The sequence below is a fragment of the Neltuma alba genome, unplaced genomic scaffold (assembly GCF_004799145.2).
Source record: "Neltuma alba isolate B1F8T4 unplaced genomic scaffold, ASM479914v2 tig00010592_pilon, whole genome shotgun sequence".
NCBI classification, from domain to species: domain Eukaryota; kingdom Viridiplantae; phylum Streptophyta; class Magnoliopsida; order Fabales; family Fabaceae; genus Neltuma; species Neltuma alba.
In genome coordinates this window covers 556,295-579,693 of record NW_021635455.1, presented here as the reverse complement: position 1 = coordinate 579,693, position 23,399 = coordinate 556,295, and the positions used below count along the sequence as shown (strand labels likewise).

The following is a 23,399-nucleotide window of genomic DNA, read 5'->3' as shown; positions in this document are numbered from 1 at the left end:
TTTTAAATTATAGTTTTTTGGGTTTATGCTTTGTAAAAACATTTTTTTATTTTCTTTTTTATTTGTTTGGTCACCCTTAAACAAAAGCTAAGAGTATTATATATAATAGTTATTAAAAATTCTAAACAAAAGTTTCTAACACGATAAAAACTTACTAAAAATTCTAATCATCAATAGTCTCAAATCATCAACAAATATAAAAGCTCTAAATAAATATATCCATGGTTCCATACAATAGTCTTAAATCTTAAAAAAAATATAAAAAATAATATTATATAAATATGATAAAAATTAAAAGGGACCAGGACGGGATGACCTCGTCCCGTCCAGGTCCTTTTTTTTGTCCTGTCCCAAAAAATGTCGAGACGGGCCCGTCCAGTCCCAATAACGTTGAGACTGGAACAGGCCGGCCTTAAACACCCTTAGTGTTTGTGATAATATAGCCACCACTTCGACCATGGCAATGCCTGTCTTCATTGAGTTTCTTGCATCCTGCTGGGAGCTTTTGGGCTGTGGCCTCTCGTGCTGTTTTTCACTTTTTCCCAATACAAATGCGCATCACCCAGAGAGACATAAAGATGCTCTTACAGAAGTGGTGTGCGCTCATAACATGATGAACCAAAGTTTGAATCCCTACTGGAAGATGTTCCCACATTTATTGCCTGACAATGTCTTGAATAGGATTGCCTCTAATAAATAAAAATACTTATGCTTTGGGGGGGGGAGAAGAAGAAGTGATGTGCGCTACAACTATTGAATCTTGTTTGCTTCCTGGTTTCATTGGCCGCATCGGGTGGCGCCAATGACGGCATCAGCCACAGTCTCTCCAGATACAACCCCTTTCATGTATATTGTATAGACAATGTTTCACTTATGTCACGGACCCAAAGGTTCCTGTCTGCTTCCCCTGATCTTATGAGCTTTGTAGTCGCTTAAGATTTTGACTTTGTGCCTGTTTGGTTGAGCTTTCAGGGATGAAAACTAGTTTAAATTGGATAGAAACTCGATTGGAAATTCAGATGATGTTTGGATGGATGACTGGACAATCTGACTTTTATATGAAAAGTTACAATGAACTATAAGTTAAAAGTAACAACTTATGACTTATAACTTTTAAAACACGGAGAGAGAAAAAGTTAAGAAATTTATAGTTCTCATTATAAGTCTCAAATAACTAATTTATAGATAACAAAAAATCAGTTAAAATTAGTTAAAAGTAATAAATAAATTAGAAATATACTTTTGTTTTTAAAGATGCTCATAGAAATATACTTTTTTTTTCATATTTTACTTTATATTTAAAATATTTTTTATGCTTTCTCTAAAGTTTTAAAATTTGATTTACTCATTAAATTTGACTTCTTCATATTAAATTATTTTAATTTTATTATATTATGTGAAATTATTTTTTTAATTATGTTTTATTATTTATTAAAACGCATATCCATTTTGGTCATTTTACAACTAAACTTATTTTTACCCAATCATAATTCAAACAACTTTTTGTCAATCTCATTTTTGCAAACTAACTTTTCTGAATTCCAATCAAAACACAATTCAGCATGTCTAATTTAATTTTTATCCAGCTTCACTTTTTTATAAGCTAAATTGATAATAAGTTATTTTTCTAATAATTGATTCAAACGGACCATTTATTGCAGGATCCTCGAATCCCAGCCTACTCAAATGCCAAATGTCAGCTCTGCTTTAAGAACGGAGAAACCGTTTGAACTCTTCACTGAAAATCGTGGATAATGTCTGTTGTGGATGTTGCTTCTAATCTGGGTATCTTTATTTGATTATTTTCATGCTGATTCCACTGTGAAATAGTGACAGATCCAGCTGTTGATGAACTGGGGAACAAATTGAAAATATATATTATCTCCGTTTTTTAATATAAGAGCTAGTTGACTAATTTGAGTTAGATTAAGGAAACTGGTAAAGTTAATTATTTATAATAAATAGATGTTGTCTTTTCTAAAATATCATTGCTAATCAAGTATATCGGTTAGAACTATTATTATTACAAGGATTACCTTAGGAAAAAAAAGATAAATATGAGAAACAAAATAGATTTGGGTTTTATATTTAAGATCAGAATAAAAATTAAATAAAGTCTTATATTAAGAATCGGAGATAATAAACCATAGAGGGACTCCAAATAAAGTTCAATTCATTTATTTCTTGATTCTGAGGGTTTAGTAGTCTAGAGCTATCAGAACAGGATTGCATGCGTAATCGAATATGCAACTTCCCATTAATAAGGAAACATCAGTGCCTCTAAACTAGAAGCTCATGGACAATTGTTTATTTTTATTTTTATTTTCATATTGGCATTATCCTTGAATGTGTATTGGTTTTCAGAAATAAGTTGGGTTCCATCATCTTGATTCAACCGGCAGCTTGGAAATTTTCACCGGCAAATAATACCCGTAACCTGATTATAATAATACACAGAGGTGATTTATTATACCCCCACTCACCTCCATCTCGATATAATTAAAATGTACTTGATAGTGTCTCACAGAAAAATAATTTTTATATTTCCTTTTTTCAACAAATTAATAGTGATTAATCTGTTTATATTTGTTTACATAAGTAAAATGATAACAAGTAAGCGTGTCATTACGCTGGTCCTCTCGTTGTTTGGGCATAATCAATGACACTGAAGGCCATGATTAATTTGTCTATAGAAAAAATCATAAAAAATATTAAAAATTGAAAAATTGTAAATTGAGACCCATTACAATATTATTATTGGTTTTAACAACAGTCAATGAGCAAATAATAACAATTTTTATAAATGGGTTCGTGTTTTTCGTTTTTTAATTTTCAAGGGTTTTTTTTGTTGCAATTTTCTCTTAATTATATCTATTACAGAATAATTATTTATATTTGACTGATCATTTGATCGTGACTGCATATCATGACCTCCTCTGACCTGACCCATAATCTCTGGTGGAGCTCTCATGCTCAAACTTTGAATAAATGAAGCACAATCTTTCTCCATTTACGATAGAATCGTGTAAGCAAGACAGGAATACCACAAGGAATTTGAGTTCAATAAATTAATGATGGTGATTGATTAATTTTAAAGAGATTACATACATACCAGATAAAAAATTATTTATAAATAAATCCCTCCAATTTGTGAAAATATCCAAAAGCCTCATAAAATATTACTACCTTCAGTCTATATAAAAACTCGCCTGACTTTTATTTTGGTCCTAAATATAAAACCTCACCCTAATTTGTCTCTCATATTTATCTATTTTTTTCTAAAACAATCCTTATAATAATAGTAATTATAATCAATATACTTTATTAATAGGGATATTTTAAGAAAGATAACACTTATTTATTATAAATAACTAATTTAACTAATTTTTTAATCCAATCAAATTATTTAACTAACTCTTATATTAAGGATCGGAGGTAGTATTACAATAATTTATTATGTAAAATGAGATAAATATTCTTGAACTCACTGCTCAACGTTCGCCAGCTGGAGGTTGCACTAGCGGCCAACGATGGTTGACTAATCACTCTTTTTCCCCTAAAATACTCCCTCCCGTCTTTAATGTAAGACTTAGTTGATTAATTTAAATATATTAAAAAAGTAGTTAAATAAGCTATTTATAATAAATAAGTATTGTCTTTTCTAAACTATCCTCGTTAATATAGTATATTAGCTAAAACTACCATTATTTTAAGAATTACTTTGAAAAAAATATAAATAAATATGAGAAACAAAATAAATTTAGGTCTTATATGTAGGATTAAAATAAAAGTCAACTTATTTCTTATATTAAAGACCGAAGGTGGTATTTTTTTAATTAAAATTTTTTAATTTAGGCATTAAACATCATAAATTTACTGCTTGAATTTCTTACATTCACAAATAAATCTCTTATAAAATTTATACTTTGATATTTAGAAGTCAAAGTTCTATAAATGAATTTACATGGTTCTTTGGTGATAAGTGTTCAAATTTTACAGATTGATTTATGTAAATTCATCTGTAAATCTACGCGGTTGGCTTATAAGTTTTAAAAGGGGGCGAATTCAAAGACGCTTATGTCATTTTATTTTAAAAAATAATTATAAGCACGTCTCCGGTCAGAATATCGTGAAATTTTCTTATAAGTAAATTCTTTATACATGAACAGCATCTCAAGATTTCCAAAGTAGGTATGCCTTTTTTTTGGTCACGCAGTATCATTCTATTGTAGGCAATTCTATTTAAGAATTGAATGCGAGTATTTTTTTTAGTAAGAACTCGAATATTAGTTAACTATGTTGTGAAGTACTAATTCTTCTTACTTAACCCAGTCTTTGTGATAAGAAAGATACTTCTGTTGAAAGCACATTCCACTGACTTACCAAAGCCGGGCATTTCCCAGTTTCCATCTCAGCAGGCCCACTTCATAAGCTAAAACCAAAAACCCCCCAGGGATTCCTCACTCATGCTTTGGTTTTCGAAACAACATTTGCCGCTGGTGGGCAAATTAAAGGGAGTATGTACAATGATGCTGCTGCTTAGGGTAATCTATACATCTAGGTAACATAACAATGAAAAGGAGCACACTGCGCACAAATGTGAAGAGCACAGGGACGCACGTTAAAAGAAATAGGGTAGCTCTGTTCCTAGAGGAGTAGAGGGTGACCCCCGGGGGGGGGGCTAGAAAACCGAGCGGGGGCCCAGCTCTGCCTCTCTGGCGAAACTCCACTTGCGCTGCACCACATATGAGAAAATCTGGCACTTGCTTTTGTCTTCTGCCTAATCGGAGGAATCACAGATGAGGGTAGCCATCCGTTCGTCCAATGTTGTCGCTGTCGTGATGTGATCCCTGTCTTTACTCTTTTGCATCCGTCTCCCATTTCTCATTTAGGCGTGATCATCGTGTACCCACATCTATAGTTTGCATCTTCCAGTGAATCCCCATGCCTATAATGGGCACCCATGAGACGTCACTAAATATGAACCGATGTTATGTAAATGTTGGGGACCAGCCAAATCAACACAGTACAGTTCACATCAAACAAGCCCAAGGGTAACATTCTATTTCGATCGAAGTTATTCATGATGCGTATTATTGGACGTTTGAGTGGTGGGATTTGCACGAATGAGATTACTCCAGTTAAGTTTGAAAATTCATTCACGATTGGACTTTTGCCCCCCACAAGATAAAGCTACCCTGTCATATTGTTGACTTTATGATGAATGGAGTACTCACCACATTTATTACATTCCTTTTCTTACCTCTGAGATTTTTGACAGGCTAAGAAACTAGTTTCAAAATGCAACAATATCTTCGAAAATTTGGGGAAAATCTCCATTACAAATTTCATCAGTGAGAAGCATCTAAGTAGTACTAATATTCTGCATGTATAAAATTTACAGAGTAGTACAATTAGTATTTTTTGTGTATAAAAATTTGTCAGATCGTTTTCTCTCTTTTTTTTAAAAATATTTTTAAATTTTCTCTGGATGTGAAGTACTAACTTGACCACTGATCTGCTTCTTTATTAAATGGAGAAGACACATGAAAGGGGAAAAAAAAAGTCTAGTTCTTAAATTTTTAAAAGGACGAAAATTCTAGTACCACAAACATCCTAAGGTGGAGAATCATATAGATTATACCTTTCTTGGCCTTTTGGCTAAGATTAAGTGTGGAGAATCATATAGATTAATATAATAATTGACGGGTCAAAAAAAAAAAAATTCCGCATACAGTAACTTAGTCGGAGTTTAGCACTTTAGCCTGTCGCTTTCAGCTTCATCCAAACGCGAAAGGAATTGCGTGGCCGAATTGTCATAAGTGAAAGAAAAAATTAGGTTATTTAATTTCTGAAAATAACTTTCAGAGCGCACAAAGTAATGGTCTATAATGTAGTAAAATGCGCCATTATGGTTTCCTTATAACAACTTGGAGAGTACAGTGAGGGGGTTTGTATACACGTGTGAGTGAAGGCGGGTCGCGTCCCGCGTCGCCCATTTGTGAGCATCCACGCCGCGCTTCAGAGTTGCGACTTGCGAGAAGGGATCGAAATGGACATTAAGCCCGACGGGAAAACCGTTTCGCAAGTCGACGACGATGGCATGCCCAAAAGAACTGGTTCGTCTTCCTCTCTTTCTCTGGTTTTCTTAGTTTTGTTCGCAGATTCGTCTATAATTATCTCCTCTCTTCACTTTTTTGGTCTTCGCTCGCATGATCTGCACATTCTGTATGTGTTCTTTTATTCGACTGGATTGAATCTTTCCTCTTTAAAACATAGCCGATAGATTATTTTAATAAGCTCAAAGGTATCGGCTCTCAATTGACTGATGTTTGAGCTTTCCGTGATCTTCTCGCACCGTTCTCCGCTATTAAATCCTCTGCTTTCCGCACAAATCCATGAAGGTCAAGTTTCGTCAAAGGGGAAATTATTTTTACTTTGAATCTTTAAGTTTAGTATTATTTAGGTGTTTGATATTGATAGCTCAGCTTCTAAACGTTATCGACTTTTAAAATTATGCTTCTTTTCGTGTGTATGTGTGTATATTCAAACTCAACCTAATTTCACTTTGCTCTGAAATTTAAAATATATATATATATGTGTGCTTTTTCCTTTTTGATTTACGTAATTTTATTTGAAGAAAAGGTTGTACCACGTTATAAAATATTTATTTTATTTTTTCCACCTTAGAAACACATGCGTTTGTTACAGCTATTTTTCTTGGCCATAAATTTATTACAGCTGTTTATGGAAACTATTTTAATCAATAAATTTAAATTGAAAGTAAACTAAAACATGCCTGACTTTACACACGCGCGCAATTATTAATTACTATTAATTACTCCTGGATCTACATATCTATTTTGATAACGATGATCCAAATAACAACCTACGACATTCAACCCAATATTTATCATACGCTAATTAGGCTCTTATTCAATGTTTCCCAACGTATTTACCTGCCGTTTCGTTGCCCTTCACTTCTGAGTCTTTTCCTCTCTTTTTTTTTGGAACCTGGTTAATTACTTGTCACCTTAAAGAACACTTTAAATTTATCAAATTTGGATCGTCTATATCTTATTTGAATGATCCAGATTAAAAATATTTAATTAACTATTTTTAAATAAAAAATATTTTCTAAAAAAAATTATTTAGAACAAATAAAAATAAAAAAACCATCAAATTCAAATCATTCAAATAAAATATAAATGATCAAAATCTAATAAATTTAAAGTGTTCGTTAAAGTTACGAGCATTAAAACTGTTTTTTTTTTTTTTGGGTGGAAGGGTGCAGAGCATCGGAACAAGGGCATGCCCCTTTTAAACGGTTTCGTCTTCACGGAGGAGAAATAATTTTCTATTCAAGAAAAATTTAGAGCAAAGAAAGAGTTCCTAAAACAGACCAGAACTTCCGGACACTGCACCACTCTTTTTTGGTGCGTAATTGACCGATAAAATTTGAAAGAAAAAAAAGTGAACAAGGAGGTGGAAGATGATGAACAACATGTTGCATGATATGCAGGGAATGTATTGACGGCGACGACGCACATAGTAACTGTGGTAGTGGGAGCAGGAGTGCTTGCACTGCCGTGGGCGATGGCTCAACTTGGATGGATCGGAGGAGTAGGTGTTATGGTCACCTTTTCATGCATCTCCATCTTCACTTACAATCTCATTGCTGATTGCTACAGATATCCCCATCCTATCTCCGGCACCAGAAACTACACTTACATGCAAGCCGTCAAATCTTACTTGGGCGGCCGCATGCACCTCGCCTGCGGTTTCGTCCAGTATTCCAAGCTCGCTGGAATTACTGTTGGCTATACTATCACCACCTCCACCAGCTTAGTGTTCGTCACGTCACAATATCTCCCCTCACTTCGACTTAATGTTTACGTGACTATGACTAAACTGAGCCTATTTTGTTCTGTTCTGCTCTGTTCTGTTATGGTGGTGCAGGGCCATCAAGAAGGCTGGGTGCTTCCACCGAAAAGGCCATCAAGCTTATTGCAAATTTTCCAACAATCCTTTCATGGCTGCTTTTGGGGCCCTCCAGATATTCTTGTCCCAAATTCCCAATTTCCACGAGCTTACCTGGCTCTCAACCATTGCTTGCATTACGTCTTTTGGTTATGCTCTTATTGGGAGTGCTCTGTCTCTCGCTGTCCTCATCCAAGGCAATATTTATCAGTAACTATTAATACATTCGTTTAGATTAGTATCGGCATATCCATGGAATGACATTTGGATTTGAACAGGACAAGGAAGGCCAACCAGTGTAACCGGAGTAGAAGTAGGGCCTGATCTATCCGAAGAAGATAAAATGTGGAGAATTTTCAGTGCAATGGGGAACATAGCGCTTGCTTGCTCTTACGCTACTGTTGTTTTTGATATTATGGTAAGGCAAGCGGTTGTTATTATGATCACAGCAACAATAAGCAAACTGAACGCTGGGATTGTGATCATCTATAACTTTTTCGAAATGGATTTTCTCTTTGCTTTGTTTAGGACACATTGAAATCATCCCCACCAGAATGCAAGCAGATGAAAAGGGCTAACGTGTTGGGGATCACAGCAATGACATCACTCTTCCTTGCATGCGGTGGCCTTGGTTATGCTGCTTTTGGGGACAAAACACCAGGCAACTTGCTCACTGGCTTCGGATTTTACGATCCCTTCTGGCTGGTCGACATAGGAAATATATGCATCGTCATCCACATGCTGGGCGCATATCAGGTTATTTCCCCAGTTTTTAAGAATTAAGAGGCACACCTACATTATTATAATATCCGTCTGATGCGAGAAATCATTATTCAATGACAGTTAATGGCTCAAGCATTCTTTCTTATAGTTGAATTGGGTGCAAAGATGATGTGGCCGAAGTCAGATTTTGTGCACAAAGAATACCCGTGCAGAATAGGCAATGTGACACTCAACTTGAACATGTTTAGGCTAGTTTGGAGGACAGTATTTGTGATAATAGCCACTACTCTGGCCATGGCAATGCCCTTCTTCAATGAGTTTCTTGCCCTGCTCGGAGCCATTGGGTTCTGGCCTCTCATAGTGTTTTTCCCTGTACAAATGCACATCGCCCAGGGACAGATAAAAACCCTGTCACTCAAGTGGTGCGCGCTACAACTTCTGAGCTTTGTCTGCTTCCTTGTTTCCTTGGCCGCAGCGGTTGGTGCCATTCATGGAATCAGCCACAATCTCTCCAAATACAAGCCCTTCATGTTTAAACAGTAGTAGTCTGCTAATGTCATGTGGCAATAGGTCAACTAAGCCTAGCTTCACGGGGAACCACTGTAATCACAGACTCAAGGGGTGCTGCCTACTTCCCTTGATCTTAAGAGCTTTGTAGTAGCTTAAGATTATGCATCGTTACAGGAAGAACTTGAGTCTCTTACTTTCGTACACATATTCCAGTGTTATGATAGTATCTTGAACTTTAATCCAATGAGCCCTAATTATAGTTATACTCTTCTGATTCTATTTATAAGGCAGAGAGAGAAGCCATTTTTATCGACAAATTTTTTATATGAATGTACAATTTTACTCTTTATTTATTATTGTGCTGATTTTATTTACATGAGAAATAATGTATACTAAATAATAATAAAATTGGAAAGTTGTTGAATTTTAAATGAATGTTAATGAAATTTAAGGTTTTTCCTAATCTATGTGAAATATGTTGAAAATGACCTGTAAATGAAACCAGAAGAATATCATTCACCTTCAAGCTCGTTTTTGTGGTCACTCACCCACAATATAGATTTTAATTAATCAGTATTAAATATAAAAATTAAAGCAAATGACATTATTCTTAAATTATTAATAATACGATTTTTTTTTTGGCCTGAAAACGCTATGGTTGGATATCCCGTAAACACAGCCGTGGCCATATGGGAATTATTTTAAATTAAACAGTTTTTTCACACACATTCTTCTAGCATTTCAAACTCACATCATTCATTGTTTTACAGAATTATTAATATTTTAGAATTTTGAGATGTTAAAATGTTACTGCTCTTCTTATTCCCAGAGTGATATTTCACCATTAAGTTTATCCGCGTAGTGTGGAATGAGCCATCAAAAGTTTAGCGAATTTCCTTGTTCCCCTTTGTTTTCCATGACATATTTCAACCAATGGTTGTCCTGTCTATTTTCACATATCAGCAGATTAGTATGGGGAGTTTCCAAGGTAAGTGACTTTTTTCAACGTCGGTAAAAGAAAAGTTGAACGTCGGTCCAATCTATTCCAAACTGTCTTCATATATGTCCCCACCGGCTTCCTCACATATAACTGTAACATTCAGTCTGGCGTCTGGATATGGCTTTGTACTGTATGGAGTGCACTAATATCAAATCATGGTATTAAGGTCAATTTTAGAAGGAAATTGCATCACGACAATCGGTTTTGTGTATTTCAACCCTGAATTGGAACTTGGGCAGCAAACGAAGAAACAAATGATGCTTTGCGTGGAAAGTTAATTTAATTAATACCGTTGAAAGGATGGTTTTTTGAAATATTGACCGATCGTCTAACCATACGTTTAATAGTCAACGGCAATATCCTAACCTCACTATGTTAAATTGATAATGTTTCCCAGCACCAACTTGCCATTATCTTCTTCACCAACCCTGATTAGTTCGTGAAAGCTGAGCCCCGACACTTTCTTTTTAACTTTTCTGTGACAAAGCCGCAAGCTTTGTTAGAGAGGGTTTGGACAAAATAAGCAGCAGCCTCGTGTTAGGTACGTGATTATTTTGTTTTTTGGGGCAGTTGTATTCTGTGTTGCTCATCTAATCTAGTCCATTATTCCACAGAATTTTTTTTTAAAAAAAAAAGCGGCAGAAGGAAAAAAAAAATAATCCCAATCATAGCCTCCATGTTTTAATTTTCTTTAAAGGAAAACGGGATTGAAGCTCTTCATATAAATCTAGTCGACACGTCTATACAGTATGTAATTTTATAAGAAGTTACTGCTTTTTAGAAGTGACTCCAGTGTGTCAGCTCCATTTGTGGATTGTACGCTTTACTTTGAGCCGTTTGTGTGTGTGTTTTTTCAATTCCTGATTGATTGATTATGATGTGAAGACTGTGTGATTGATTAATCATAATAAACAGATTAAGGAGATAACGCGTATAAGAATAGTACAATCCTTTCCGTCATTTAAATTTTTTTTATGCAGTAAGAACTCCAATTCATATTAAACCAGTAATTAAGCATTTTTTGTTTATTTAGAATAGGATTACTTTTAAGCCTTAAAAAAAAAAAGCTTGTCTCTATTCTTTTTTCAACTTCCCAGTGAAAATTCAATCTCAAAATAACATCTTTAGATTTCGTGTGAACAGATGATGATATTATGCTGATGGTGCTGGGGGAAAACAATTGAGCAGTGCTCTTAGTGGCCTGGCAGGAAAAGATGACGTGTTGCAATTATTAGCATGTCCTCTTTCCACGACCCGTGTTTGAACAAACCTCTTTAAACAAGAGTGTAAGACTAGATTACCGTCACTGGTGATGATTTTCTATGGACTCGTGACCGCCGTCTCTTTCTATAGTGGCATAATTGCAATTATGCCCTATTATTTGTCTCTTTTACTTTAACCTGTCCGTCGGTTATAAGTTCGTAGTTCGCAGTAGTGACAAGTGACAACTCGCACTAACCATTACGCAACGCAATTTCGCTGATCTCCCTCCATGTTTGAATTTTGACCGTTGGTTTCGCCATGTCTTCCCGGCAAATTTCCAAACCACACCAACAGACCGCAACGTCTCGAATGCCCGGAATTTCCCCGCTTGTGTTGCATTTCTTCGTCTTCCTTAGCTTCTCACTGACCTCCAGTGCAGATTCGCGGGCCGCAGTCTCCGAGCAGATCATCCTGCTCAACGTTAAACATCAACTGGGCGATCCACCGTCGCTTCGATCGTGGACCTCATCGTCCTCACCTTGCGATTGGCCAGAGATACGTTGCGCCCATGGCGTCGTCACCCAGCTCCTTCTCTCAGGAAAAGGTGTCTCCCGGAAGCTACCGCCAGCTATCTGCGACCTCAAGAATCTGACGGTGCTCGACCTTTCAAACAACAACATCCGCGGAGAATTCCCCAGATTTTTGTACAATTGCTCCAACCTCCAATTCCTTGCCCTCTCTCAAAATTACTTCGCTGGCCCAGTACCCGACGACATTGACAGACTCAAAACTCTAACGTTCTTAGACCTTAATGGCAACTATTTTTCAGGTGATGTCCCGCCGGCCATCGGGAGATTACCGGCGTTACAAACGCTGCGCCTCCACAACAACGAATTCAATGGAACTTTTCCCAAGGAAATTGGGAGCTTATCTAAGCTCGAAATCCTTACTTTGGCCTATAATGACGAATTTGTGCCCATGGCGATCCCATCGGAGTTTGGGAACTTGAGGAATTTGACGTTCATCTGGATGACCAGCTGCAATTTAGTCGGTGAAATCCCTGAAAGTTTTGCCAACCTGACGAATCTAGTGCAATTGGACTTGTCATTGAACAATTTGACAGGTAGCATTCCCATTAGTTTGTTCTCTCTCAAGAATTTACAATTTCTGTATCTGTACCACAACAGATTGTCTGGTGAAATACCTAGTTCGATCCAGGCCTTGAATTTGATTGACATTGATTTGGCAATGAACAACTTCACGGGCTTGATTCCTGAAGATTTTGGAAAGTTGGAGAACTTGAGGATACTCAGCCTCTATTTCAATCAATTATCTGGTCCGATTCCGAGAAGTTTAGGTCTAATCAAAACGCTAAAGCGCTTCAAGATTTTTAGCAATAAGTTGAATGGAACTCTTCCTCCAGAATTAGGCCTATATTCAAAGCTTGAAGTGTTTGAAGTCGCAGACAATCAATTGAGTGGTGTATTGCCTCAATACTTGTGTGCTAATAATGCTTTGCAAGGTGTGATTGCTTTTTCTAACAATCTTGGTGGAAAATTGCCCGAATTGCTCGGAAATTGCACAACACTGCGCACAGTTCAGCTTTACAGGAACAATTTTTCTGGTGCGATTCCTGTGAGTCTTTGGACATCCAAAAATTTATCAACCTTGATGTTGAGCGAGAATTCGTTTTCTGGTCGACTTCCTAGTAAACTTCCATGGAACATGTCGAGACTAGAGATCAGAAATAACAGCTTTTCAGGAGAGATATCGGTTGGAATTTTTTCCGCAGTAAATCTAGTAGTATTTGATGCGAGAAACAATATGCTTTCTGGTGAAATTCCCAAGAACTTGACGGCTCTTTCCCGACTTAATTCTCTCAGGCTTGACAATAATCAACTTTCCGGTGAATTACCATCTGAGATAGACTCCTGGCAATCCCTGAATACTTTAACACTCTCGAACAACAAACTCTCAGGGCAAATTCCGGGAACTATTGGTGATCTTCCTAATCTTGTCGACTTGGATTTATCTAATAATGATATATCTGGTGAAATCCCACCTCATCTTGGCAATATGAGGCTCGTTTTTCTCAACTTGTCCTCCAACAACCTTTCAGGTAGCATTCCTGATGTTTTCAATAACCTCGCATATGGCACCAGTTTCTTGAACAATCCCAATCTATGTGCTTATAATCCAAATATCAAACTTCCAAAATGCTTGACCAAAACCCCTCGATATCCAAACAAATCGTCCTTCAAGTTGCTTGCCTTGATTCTTGTTCTCGCCGTCATTGTGTTGCTAGCCACCGCCTCACTGGCCTTCTATAAGTTCAAAGACATCTGGGGAAAGAATCCCAGGCGCAACCTTTCAACGTGGAAACTTACTTCATTCCAGAGGCTAGATTTCTCACAATGGAATCTCTTCTCAAATCTGACAGATGATAACCTCATTGGAAGCGGGGGCTTTGGACAAGTTTACCGGGTTCCCTCTAATCGTCCAGGTGAGTATGTTGCCGTAAAAAGGATCTGGAGTAGCAAGAGGTTGGATGATAATCTAGAGAAAGACTTTATGTCTGAGGTGGAAATCTTAGGCACAATTCGGCATTCCAATATTGTGAAGCTTCTGTGCTACGTTTCAAGTGAAACTCAAAACTCCTTGTGTATGAATACAAGGAAAATCGGAGCCTTGATAAATGGCTTCATGGAAAGAGAAAAACATCGACTGCGCTCAACAATCATCTGGTCTTGACGTGGCCAACAAGGTTGAAGATTGCCATTGGGGCTGCACATGGATTGTGTTACATGCACCACGATTGCTCCCCACCAATCATCCATAGAGACGTAAAGTGTAGCAATATATTACTGGACTTGGAATTCCGGGCAAGTATTGCAGACTTTGGTCTAGCCAGGATGTTGGCGAAGTCTGGGGAGCCACACAGTTTGTCTGCCATAGCGGGATCTTTCGGCTACATACCCCCGGGTGAGCGAATTTGATTGGAAAAAGGAATGCTGTTTTCTGTCCTAAATATAAAATCTGATTTTGCAGTGTAATTTGTGCTACTAGATTTTATATTTAGAATTAGAGGAGGTAGTTTTTATGGCCTCAGATTTATAAAAGCCGTCTTTACATGATCTAACTTGCTTTTGCAGAATATGCCTATTCGACCAAGATCAACGAGAAAGTGGATGTATATAGTTTTGGGGTGGTGCTACTGGAGCTTGTAACTGGAAAAGAACCCTACAGCACAGAGGAGCATACAAGCCTAGTAGATTGGGCATGGCAGTATCACAGTGAAGAGAAGTGCCTTGCTGATGCCTTGGATGAAGAAATCAAAGAAGCATGTTATGTGGAGGAGATGATAAAGGTCTTTAAACTAGGCCTAGCTTGCACAAGCCTATCACCCTCAGCTAGACCTTCCATGAGAGAGATTTTGCAGGTTCTTCAGCAATGTTGTCCACCAGATCATGACAGTAAGAAAATCGGAACTGGGTTTGATATTACTCCCCTTCTAGGCGATACCACATACATTTCTAATTACAAGGATAGCAGCACGGCTATCGGTGAAAGTGATGAAAGCTCGGCCGTAGGTGAAAGTGATGAAAGCTACTTATGAGGCATATGAGAGGACTGTAGTGGAGCACATTATTGACGTCCAAGTACATATCCCTTTCTTGGCTCGGGTTCGGGGATCAATCCATGGATTGTGGTTGAAGATGCCCATTGGGTCTGAGCTACAAGTTCCCCCCCTGCCTGAATAATCGTCACTCACACTAAACCGTCATTATTCTCTGTCCGGAAAAGTAAGGTTTGGCCAGTAATACAGTTAGTCCAAAGTTAAATGGTACAACGCATTCATGCATGAACCGCGTTGTGGCCATTGTTCCCCTGTTTCCCCCCTATCTGTTTTAACTTTAAGCTATATACTGGCGAGACCTGAATTTCGTCCACAGTTGACTTTAGTTTTTCCCCTCCTCTTCATTTTCTTTTTTTCTTTTTAATTTGCAATGGGGTCCTACTGTGTTATTTTTTGTAGTCCTTAATAATACTGCTTCCGGTCTTAATTATAAGAGCCGGTTGATTAATTTGAGGAGACTAAGGAAGTAAGTTGAGTTAGTTATTTGTCCTAAATAGGTGTTGTCTTTCCTAAAATATCTTTGCTAATTAAGTGTATTGACTAGAATTCTTATTATTAAAAGGGCTATTTTGAAAAAAAAATGTATAAATATAAAAGACAAAGTGGATTGGGGTCTTATATTTGGGACCAAAATAAAAGTCAAATAGAGTCTTATATTAAGGACCAGAGGTAGTAATTTACAAACAAAAGCGTCACATGTCACCGCCTCAAGTTAATATTTTAATAAAAAATCTTACTATTGTTAATTAAGGCTCTTGTGCTTAATATAAGAGCTAATTGACTAATTTGAATAGACTAAAAAAGTTTATTAAGTTAGTAATTTGTAATAAAAAAGTGTTATTTTTTCTAGATACCCTTGCTAATTATGTATATTAGTTAGAACTATCATTTAATAAAAACTTTAACATGTATAACTCGATTACTTAAAAAAAAGGATAAATATGATAAACAAGGTAGATTGAAATTTTATATTTAGAATTAAATTAAATACTAAACTAGCTCTTATATTAAGGACTTGAGATAGTATCATCTTATATAAATAGTCAACAATTAAAAATTTAAATTGAAAGATATAATTAATCAACCAAAATGAAAAGGTTAAATTCTATGTTAAATATTTTTAATCTAATTCCTAGAAGTGAGATCGCACTTTATTGCATGGAAGTTTAAATATGCAATCTCGTTATTTATCAATAACTCTATATTTCAACCAAAGAAAGTATATAATTAATTTTATGTTGAAATATTTTAGATTTAAATTTAATTCCTGGACTTTCAATTGTTTACAAGAAATTGACACACAAATAATAGGCTAGTCTAGTTTTCTTGCTGGAAATGGAATCAGATTCCATTGCACAAATTAAAGTTGAGATGTACAATCTCTCTCTCTTTTTTTTTTAATTTTATAACATGAGATGTACAATCTCTATTATATCTTTATCATCTTTATTCTTGCCCAAATCTTTTATTATTTTAATTAGGCAAGTTTTATTCCTTTTTCCATCTTTTTTTGACTAATATTTACACCGAGAGTTAGAATAATTTTGCGGCGGGAGTGTTGCTTACAGTGCCCAGCAAAGTCGCTTCGCGCCGCTGGTTTTGCATTTCAGCCAAACCGCAAACCCCACCCCCCCCAAAAAAAAAAAAAAAAGTGCCGTTGGCAAGACGCCCTGGATTCCTTAGCGGCAATACTCAGTTCCCTGTATTGCAAATCAAAGAAATTTCTTGAATCTGCGCCGCCAGTTTTCGCCATAAATGCATTGACAGGGACGGTCTAGATTGGAGAGCATTCCTTTCTCACGTGATCTCCGTCTTCTCTCGCGGCGCTAGCATATATAAATTCAGCTTTTCGTATTCGCAAGCACCTCCTGCTGCTAAGGCTTAAGGAATCTCATTGCTTTTTCGTCGCCATCTTTCTTTGAAAGCCAAAAAAAAAAAAAAACAACAACAACAACAAAAAAAGGAAGGAAATTGGATAGAAACCGTAGCACAAAATGGAATCTCAGGATTCGCAGATGAAGATCGTCCATGGAGACTTTGGTTACATACTTGAGGACGTTCCTCACTTCAATGACTACATTCCTAGTCTTCCCGTATCTCTCTTCTTCTACTCTGTTTCATTTCCATGGTTTTTTTTTTTTTTTTGTTTTGTTTTGTTCCTTTCTCAATTTCAGTTTCTTCTGGGTGGAAATGTGGTAGTCTCACCAGCTCAGGGAAACTACACTCGTTAGTTTATTGATCGCAAGATGAATCCTTTATATGTTTTGATTTTTATTGGAGCTTGCTGTTCACTTTATAATTTTACATGGTTCCTGATTGTATTCGCAGACATACCCAAATCCGCTGCGATCTAACCCAGCTTATTCAGTTGTGAAGTAAGTGAGGCCCTCCAATTCGTTAATATTAGAATGTGCGTTGCATGCTGGTTGTAATCAATATATTGATTCTTAACTGGTTTTATATCTATCATCAGGCAGTATTTTGTCGACGTCGATGACACTGTTCCTCAGAAGGTTCCATTCTCCTTCTATCTCAAACATCTTTAAAATTCAATGAACTCCTTTTTCATTCGAAGTCAGTATAGTGTCCCTTCAGGGTCTGCCTTTTTGTCTATATTCAGGGAAAAGAAAGGCTGAAAGGGGGAGGAAGTTCTTTTATTGCTACATTGAAATAGAGAAAACTGATGCCAAAGGCTTCCACCCCCCTTTTCTTTGATCCTTTCACTGCAAAAGAAGAAGGAAAGAAAATTGCATTTTTCCTCCCCCTTTATCATCAGCATTAACAGGGTGCATTGGTTTTAACTTCTGTGCAATCTTTTCATAGATTGTCGTTCACAAGGATAGTCCAAGGGGTGTACATTTTCGACGTGCAGGACCCCGCCAAAAGGTAATTTTTTTATTGTGCAGATGTATTATTGAGAACCATTTGGATTTAACTGAAAGTAACTTAATATGCTGTGCAGGTATATTTCAAGTCAGATGATGTGCATGCGTGCATTGTTACATGCGGTGGTCTTTGCCCTGGACTCAACACAGTGATAAGGGAAATAGTCTGTGGTCTATCTCACATGTACGGTGTCAGCAAAATCCTTGGTATAGATGTAAGTGGCATGTTCACAGTTAGTTTACGTTCAATACATTATCTGTTTCCTTGTTATGAAGCCTCTGATGTGTACTGGTAAATAAAGCTTACAGTTGTGAAATTATGATGTACTCGTTTTGCCAGGCTACTGTTTTTTGACTTATTTCATGTTTTCCGTAGAATGGCATGGGTAATTATCCCTGCAATCAATCATTCCAAACATGGTATAAATGTTTTGGATGTTAATATTTTGTCTTGACCAAAGATGTTAGTACTTAATTGGATGCTAGAATGATGTTCTTAGTATATGATATGAACATAGAGCGGATTTCATTTATGAAATGTATTACAAAGTGGTCATCAGTATATACTTGTTTGCAACCTCTTAGATTAATCAGGTTTATTTGGATGCGTTGATAATTCTACAAGTCTTGTAGAGCACTTCTATTTTCTTCTTAGGCATGCTAGAGTTCTCTTAGGCTCTTAGCTATGTGTTTTGTCTTTACTTCCGCTGGATCTGTGGAGGAACTTGTTTTCGGTGCTCTGAACTTGATCGATTAGGTATGGAGCTTCTCATTACATAACAATCTATGAATATTTTGCAAAATCAACATCGAAATTAAAATTGAAATATGAGTAAATCATTCAAAATTCTGCTCAGTTTTTCTAAAATTACATAGACTTTCCTCTTATTTTTGGAATATTCGCTTTAGTCAAAACTTTACGAAAACAGCTTCTATAAAAGAATATGTAGGAGTGGTTGATGGACGTTATTTTAGTCAAGAAATTTAAAATTAGACTACAGTCTAGCATAACTTTTTGTTTGAAGAGATATTCTTGTATATTTTACAAATAAGGACGATGCCTACGTAATTTTACCAAAAGAGAGGCCTATGTAATATGAAGACATCATTTTGGTGCTCACCCTGTGGATGTTCCAGTCATTAAGACAAAAGCGCGATGAATAATTAGGTAAAACATGGGCATCTTATGGGTTTTGCTGGTGCTAACTAATAAATGTAGGTGCTGGAAATTAATTACTTTCTTCTATTCAAGGTTGACAATGGCAATTTACGTTTCAGAGGCACCTGCTTCGAACTATTGACTCAAGGTGAAAACAATATGTTGTCACCAACAAGCCTTAAGTTGGAATGGCAATTACCTTCTATTCAAAACTTACTTTAGTATAGATTTTCAACTGAACTAATATTAGGATATCTTTAAATCTCTTTTATCTTTTCTTTAATTGATTTGCACTGCCATGTACATTGGTTTCTCCACCAATTTCCCTGTGGTTATATACAGGGGGGTTACAGAGGTTTCTACTCCAAGAACACCATTACTTTAACACCCAAGGTGGTCAATGATATACATAAGCGTGGGGGTACCATTCTTGGGACATCACGAGGAGGGCATGATACTGCCAAGATAGTTGACAGCATACAGGATCGTGGAATTAACCAGGTCCGATGCGTTAATTTTATTTAGATGAAGTTGGATGCTGAATGCTGAGAAAATAAATTTTGTTTGTTGTATGCATTTAAGCCCGGGTAGTTTATTGTCATGGCATGAATAGTCATATGTTTGGTTATGGTTACAGGTTTACATAATTGGAGGAGATGGAACCCAAAGAGGAGCAGCTGTGATATATGAGGTATTTTGTAGTAAAATGTTGCTTCTCCTAGCCCTAATAAAAATTGAAATAAGTGGAAATCACTTGAAGGAGAACTAGGGTTTGCATATATCTTTGGTTGATTTACTTTTTTGGTACCTATAGTAGTATTCAATTGTTAACTTAGTCTTTAAAAGGCATGTAATTTAGTCCCCATTATTTTATAAAACTTACGTTTTCCCTATTATTGAAACCCTACCACTATGCCATTAAATTATGTTGGCATGACCAATCAGACACACCGTCATTGCATGTGGATTACTACATCAATAAAAATTTTAATTCTAAATCAGGAAGTCCGATTGTAGTGAAAGCATAAAAATTTACACTATAAGGACCCAATTACACAATTTTAAGATTTATAGACCAAATTGAAAATTGGGTGAAACTACAAGGATTGAAAAAATATTTTAACCTATATTTTTTTAAAAACAGAACGAAGTACTAAAAACTCCCAGGAGCAAAATAGTGCAAAAGAGATGTCCAATCTCTGCTCTTTTTTTTTTGGGTGAATGAGGTGTCCAATCTCTTTGCATATCAGAAATAGAGATTCCTATGAAAAAACCATAGGTCAAGCTCTAGAACAACAGCCATATAGAAAATTCCATCCCAGAACATTATGCCCTTGAAGGTAGGGAAATTCAACTCCAACCTGAGAAACCACATTCCCAGAAAGTGCCCATTGCCACAAAGTTCTGTTATCCTTTATCAAATCCTTTATAATGAATTTGGAAAAACTAATCCAAAGTGCTAGGATGCACAGTCTCTCCCCAAGAATACCAAAGAGATTATTCCTGAAGCAACCAACTGCTGGACACTGAAGAAATATAAGTCAATTGACCACAAAGTCTGGTATTATGATCTTTTCATTTTTCAAAATTTTGTCGAGATTGCTAAGCAATGAATCTTTGGAACAACATTTTTAATTTCTGTGGACCTGTTCTGCAGCTGCTTGATTGATTCATTGTCATTCTTAGCATCTTCTGATATATTAGGTAAATATTTTGAGTAGATTCTGATTATATGCAGGAAATTAGAAGGCGGGGTCTCAAAGTAGCAATTGCTGGAATTCCTAAAACCATAGATAATGACATTCCGGTATGCTTGATCACATTTCTTTGTTCTTCACAAGTTCAGCTCACTTCTTAGTGATTTCTACTAACCAAGGAGGAGCTAATTATCAAATTTTTGGAAGGAAATTCTTGTAATTTCCTTAGTTATCAAAATTTTCAAGGAACTTCATGTAAATTTCCTTCTTTCGCTTTAGGTTATTGACAAGTCCTTTGGTTTTGATACTGCTGTTGAGGAGGCTCAACGTGCCATTAATGCAGCACATGTTGAGGCTGAAAGTGCTGAGAATGGGATTGGCGTTGTAAAGCTAATGGGACGCTACAGTGGTACGCATCACATTTATATTTGACACCTTATAAGCTTCTAATTTGGACAATTTGGACCCTTAGTACATTATGGAAGTATAAATGACTCAATTTTACATTGAAGTTCTCTTAAATGATGTCAGCAGCTTTTCCTTAATTATCACGAGTATCTATTTCTGTAGGTTTCATTGCAATGTATGCTACTCTTGCTAGTAGAGATGTGGACTGTTGTTTGATTCCAGAGTCACCCTTCTACCTTGAGGGAAAGGGTGGACTTTTTGAATTTATTGAGAAAAGGCTAAAAGAAAATGGACATATGGTCATAGTCATCGCTGAGGGAGCAGGACAAGATGTTCTTACAGAAAGTATGCAGGCTGCGAACCAGAAGGATGCTTCTGGAAACAAACTGCTTCAAGATGTTGGTCTATGGATATCTCACAGGATTAAGGTATGACTCCCCGGCGCCCCCCGGGGGGGAATTTTTTTTTTCTTTTGGTAATATGATTTTTCTTTCCTGCTTACACCATATGACTGCGAATATATCTAGATGAACGAAAGTGATTCATTATTTGAATTTTTAAACTTGGTGGCATTGTCACTTGAGTTTCGGAAGGGGATATTGAAACTCAATGGCACTGTTTTGACCTATTAACTTTTGGTACTATAGCATCTTGTTCCAAGACCCATGTGCACTCTAACGTTCTTTTTTCCTCTAATAGGATCATTTTGCAAAGCAAAATAAGATGTCTATTACTCTCAAATATATAGGTGAGTTTCTCTATGCTGACTCCTCTTTTATGGATTTATATCTTCATATGGTGCGTTATTTTGATGGGGAATGAGGGACCTGAGGGGAGAAGATTGGAAGCTTCTTTTTATTGAACCTAGAAGATAATTTGGAGTTCCTAAACTGAGTTATCTGGCAGATCCTACTTACATGATCCGGGCAATTCCAAGCAATGCATCCGACAATGTCTACTGCACACTTCTTGCTCAGAGTGCAGTTCATGGTGCAATGGCTGGGTATACTGGATTCACAGTTGGGCTGGTCAATGGCAGACATACCTATATTCCATTCAATGTAAGTCTAATCCCATATCCTTAGGTGCCGAATCATTGCTCCGTGTGTTTGTGACAGTGTGTGCGGCAACTGCTTGCCAATGATAAACCTAAAATATATTGTTCCTTCTATAATTAATTTGAAAGAGTGAAACTGCATTTTATATCACTCGTTATTGCCACGCATTTTAAATGCATGTGAACAAAAGCAGCTGATGAAGCATCATGCCAATAATTTAGTTTCCGGATTTTGTATTTTCGTAAAATCAGAATTGTCCTGACTATATTGTGGATGTCATAATTTTGAAAACCAGAGAATCACTGAGAGGCAGAACAAGGTTGTGATAACAGACAGAATGTGGGCAAGACTCCTTTCTTCGACCAACCAGCCGAGCTTTTTGAACCCCAAAGACGTTAATGAAGCCAAAAAGGAAAAGCCGCCTCGTACTCAGTTGCTGGATAGTGACAGCTGCGAAGATGGACAACAATCTGAAAAACAAGCTGACGGGATTAATGGGACAAAAAACTAAACCGTGGCTTGCTTATCTGCTGTTGTATTTGGTGGTATCATTTGGACCAGGACCGGCCGTGCCGGAAGCGTACAGTGATGGAAGCTCTTCGATTTGTTCTTATTATAGCTGTTGGTATTTTATCAAGGTCACTCCAGTCATCATCAATGACACGGGATAATGCCACTGAAAATGAGGTTTCCCAAAATGACTAGTTACTGGATCATCACTTTTCTATGGTGTTTGTTGGTGGTCGGTAGCAAGTGACTTGAAAGTTTCTAATCTCGATGGTTTTCATTTTTGTTTTCTATTATTTAATCAAAAATCTCGACACATGAACCAAAGTGAAATGAGGTAAACAAGTGTGGTGATTGTGTTTGGCTAAAGTTGACGAGTGATTGTTTTGACTTACGCTTGATATATTCAGGGGCTTCTTGATTGACAAATTTGATATGTAACTATGAAGATTGTGAAGGTGATACTTGAATTTAGATGGTTAATCATTGACCTTTCATGTGTATGGGTACTTTGAAAGTATGTAGTAATTTTTTTCTTGGTTGAGTATTCATTGAATAAAATTCAAAATGATTTGGTTTTCATTAATATTGCTATGAAAGTTCAGAATAATCTCTTTTTTAGTTATGTCTTG

The 23,399-nt window shown here is 36.5% G+C and overlaps 2 protein-coding genes and 1 pseudogene across 2 annotated transcripts; all 3 read left to right on the top strand.

Annotated features, from left to right (window-relative positions):
- The first annotated feature begins 5,930 nt into the window (after positions 1 to 5,930).
- LOC114757262 (amino acid permease 8) lies at positions 5,931 to 9,530 on the top strand. Its single transcript, XM_028946255.1, has 6 exons — positions 5,931 to 6,119; positions 7,523 to 7,850; positions 7,960 to 8,177; positions 8,259 to 8,398; positions 8,509 to 8,736; positions 8,824 to 9,530. The coding sequence occupies exons 1-6, from the start codon at positions 6,053 to 6,055 to the stop codon at positions 9,244 to 9,246; spliced, it is 1,404 nt and encodes a 467-aa protein (XP_028802088.1). The 5' UTR covers positions 5,931 to 6,052; the 3' UTR covers positions 9,247 to 9,530.
- Positions 9,531 to 11,688: 2,158 nt separating this feature from the next.
- On the top strand, positions 11,689 to 15,523 carry LOC114757260 (receptor-like protein kinase 5; annotated as a pseudogene).
- A 1,176-nt stretch (positions 15,524 to 16,699) lies between these two features.
- Positions 16,700 to 23,314, top strand: LOC114757261 (ATP-dependent 6-phosphofructokinase 6). Its single transcript, XM_028946254.1, has 13 exons — positions 16,700 to 17,146; positions 17,382 to 17,428; positions 17,527 to 17,566; positions 17,877 to 17,939; positions 18,016 to 18,153; positions 19,440 to 19,598; positions 19,735 to 19,788; positions 20,836 to 20,904; positions 21,074 to 21,203; positions 21,365 to 21,630; positions 21,902 to 21,950; positions 22,109 to 22,263; positions 22,556 to 23,314. The coding sequence occupies exons 1-13, from the start codon at positions 17,048 to 17,050 to the stop codon at positions 22,769 to 22,771; spliced, it is 1,485 nt and encodes a 494-aa protein (XP_028802087.1). The 5' UTR covers positions 16,700 to 17,047; the 3' UTR covers positions 22,772 to 23,314.
- The last annotated feature ends 85 nt before the right edge of the window (positions 23,315 to 23,399 follow it).

Bases quoted from the DNA above. Each gene is read 5' to 3' on its own strand.
- LOC114757262 (XM_028946255.1), top strand. From the start codon at position 6,053: ATGGACATTAAGCCCGACGGGAAAACCGTTTCGCAAGTCGACGACGAT. The intron at 7,851-7,959 runs GTTCGTCACGTC...ATGGTGGTGCAG, and splicing joins ACCACCTCCACCAGCTTAGT to GGCCATCAAGAAGGCTGGGT. The intron at 8,737-8,823 runs GTTATTTCCCCA...ATTCAATGACAG, and splicing joins ACATGCTGGGCGCATATCAG to TTAATGGCTCAAGCATTCTT.
- LOC114757261 (XM_028946254.1), top strand. From the start codon at position 17,048: ATGGAATCTCAGGATTCGCAGATGAAGATCGTCCATGGAGACTTTGGT. The intron at 21,204-21,364 runs GTACGCATCACA...CTATTTCTGTAG, and splicing joins GCTAATGGGACGCTACAGTG to GTTTCATTGCAATGTATGCT. The intron at 22,264-22,555 runs GTAAGTCTAATC...TTTGAAAACCAG, and splicing joins ATACCTATATTCCATTCAAT to AGAATCACTGAGAGGCAGAA.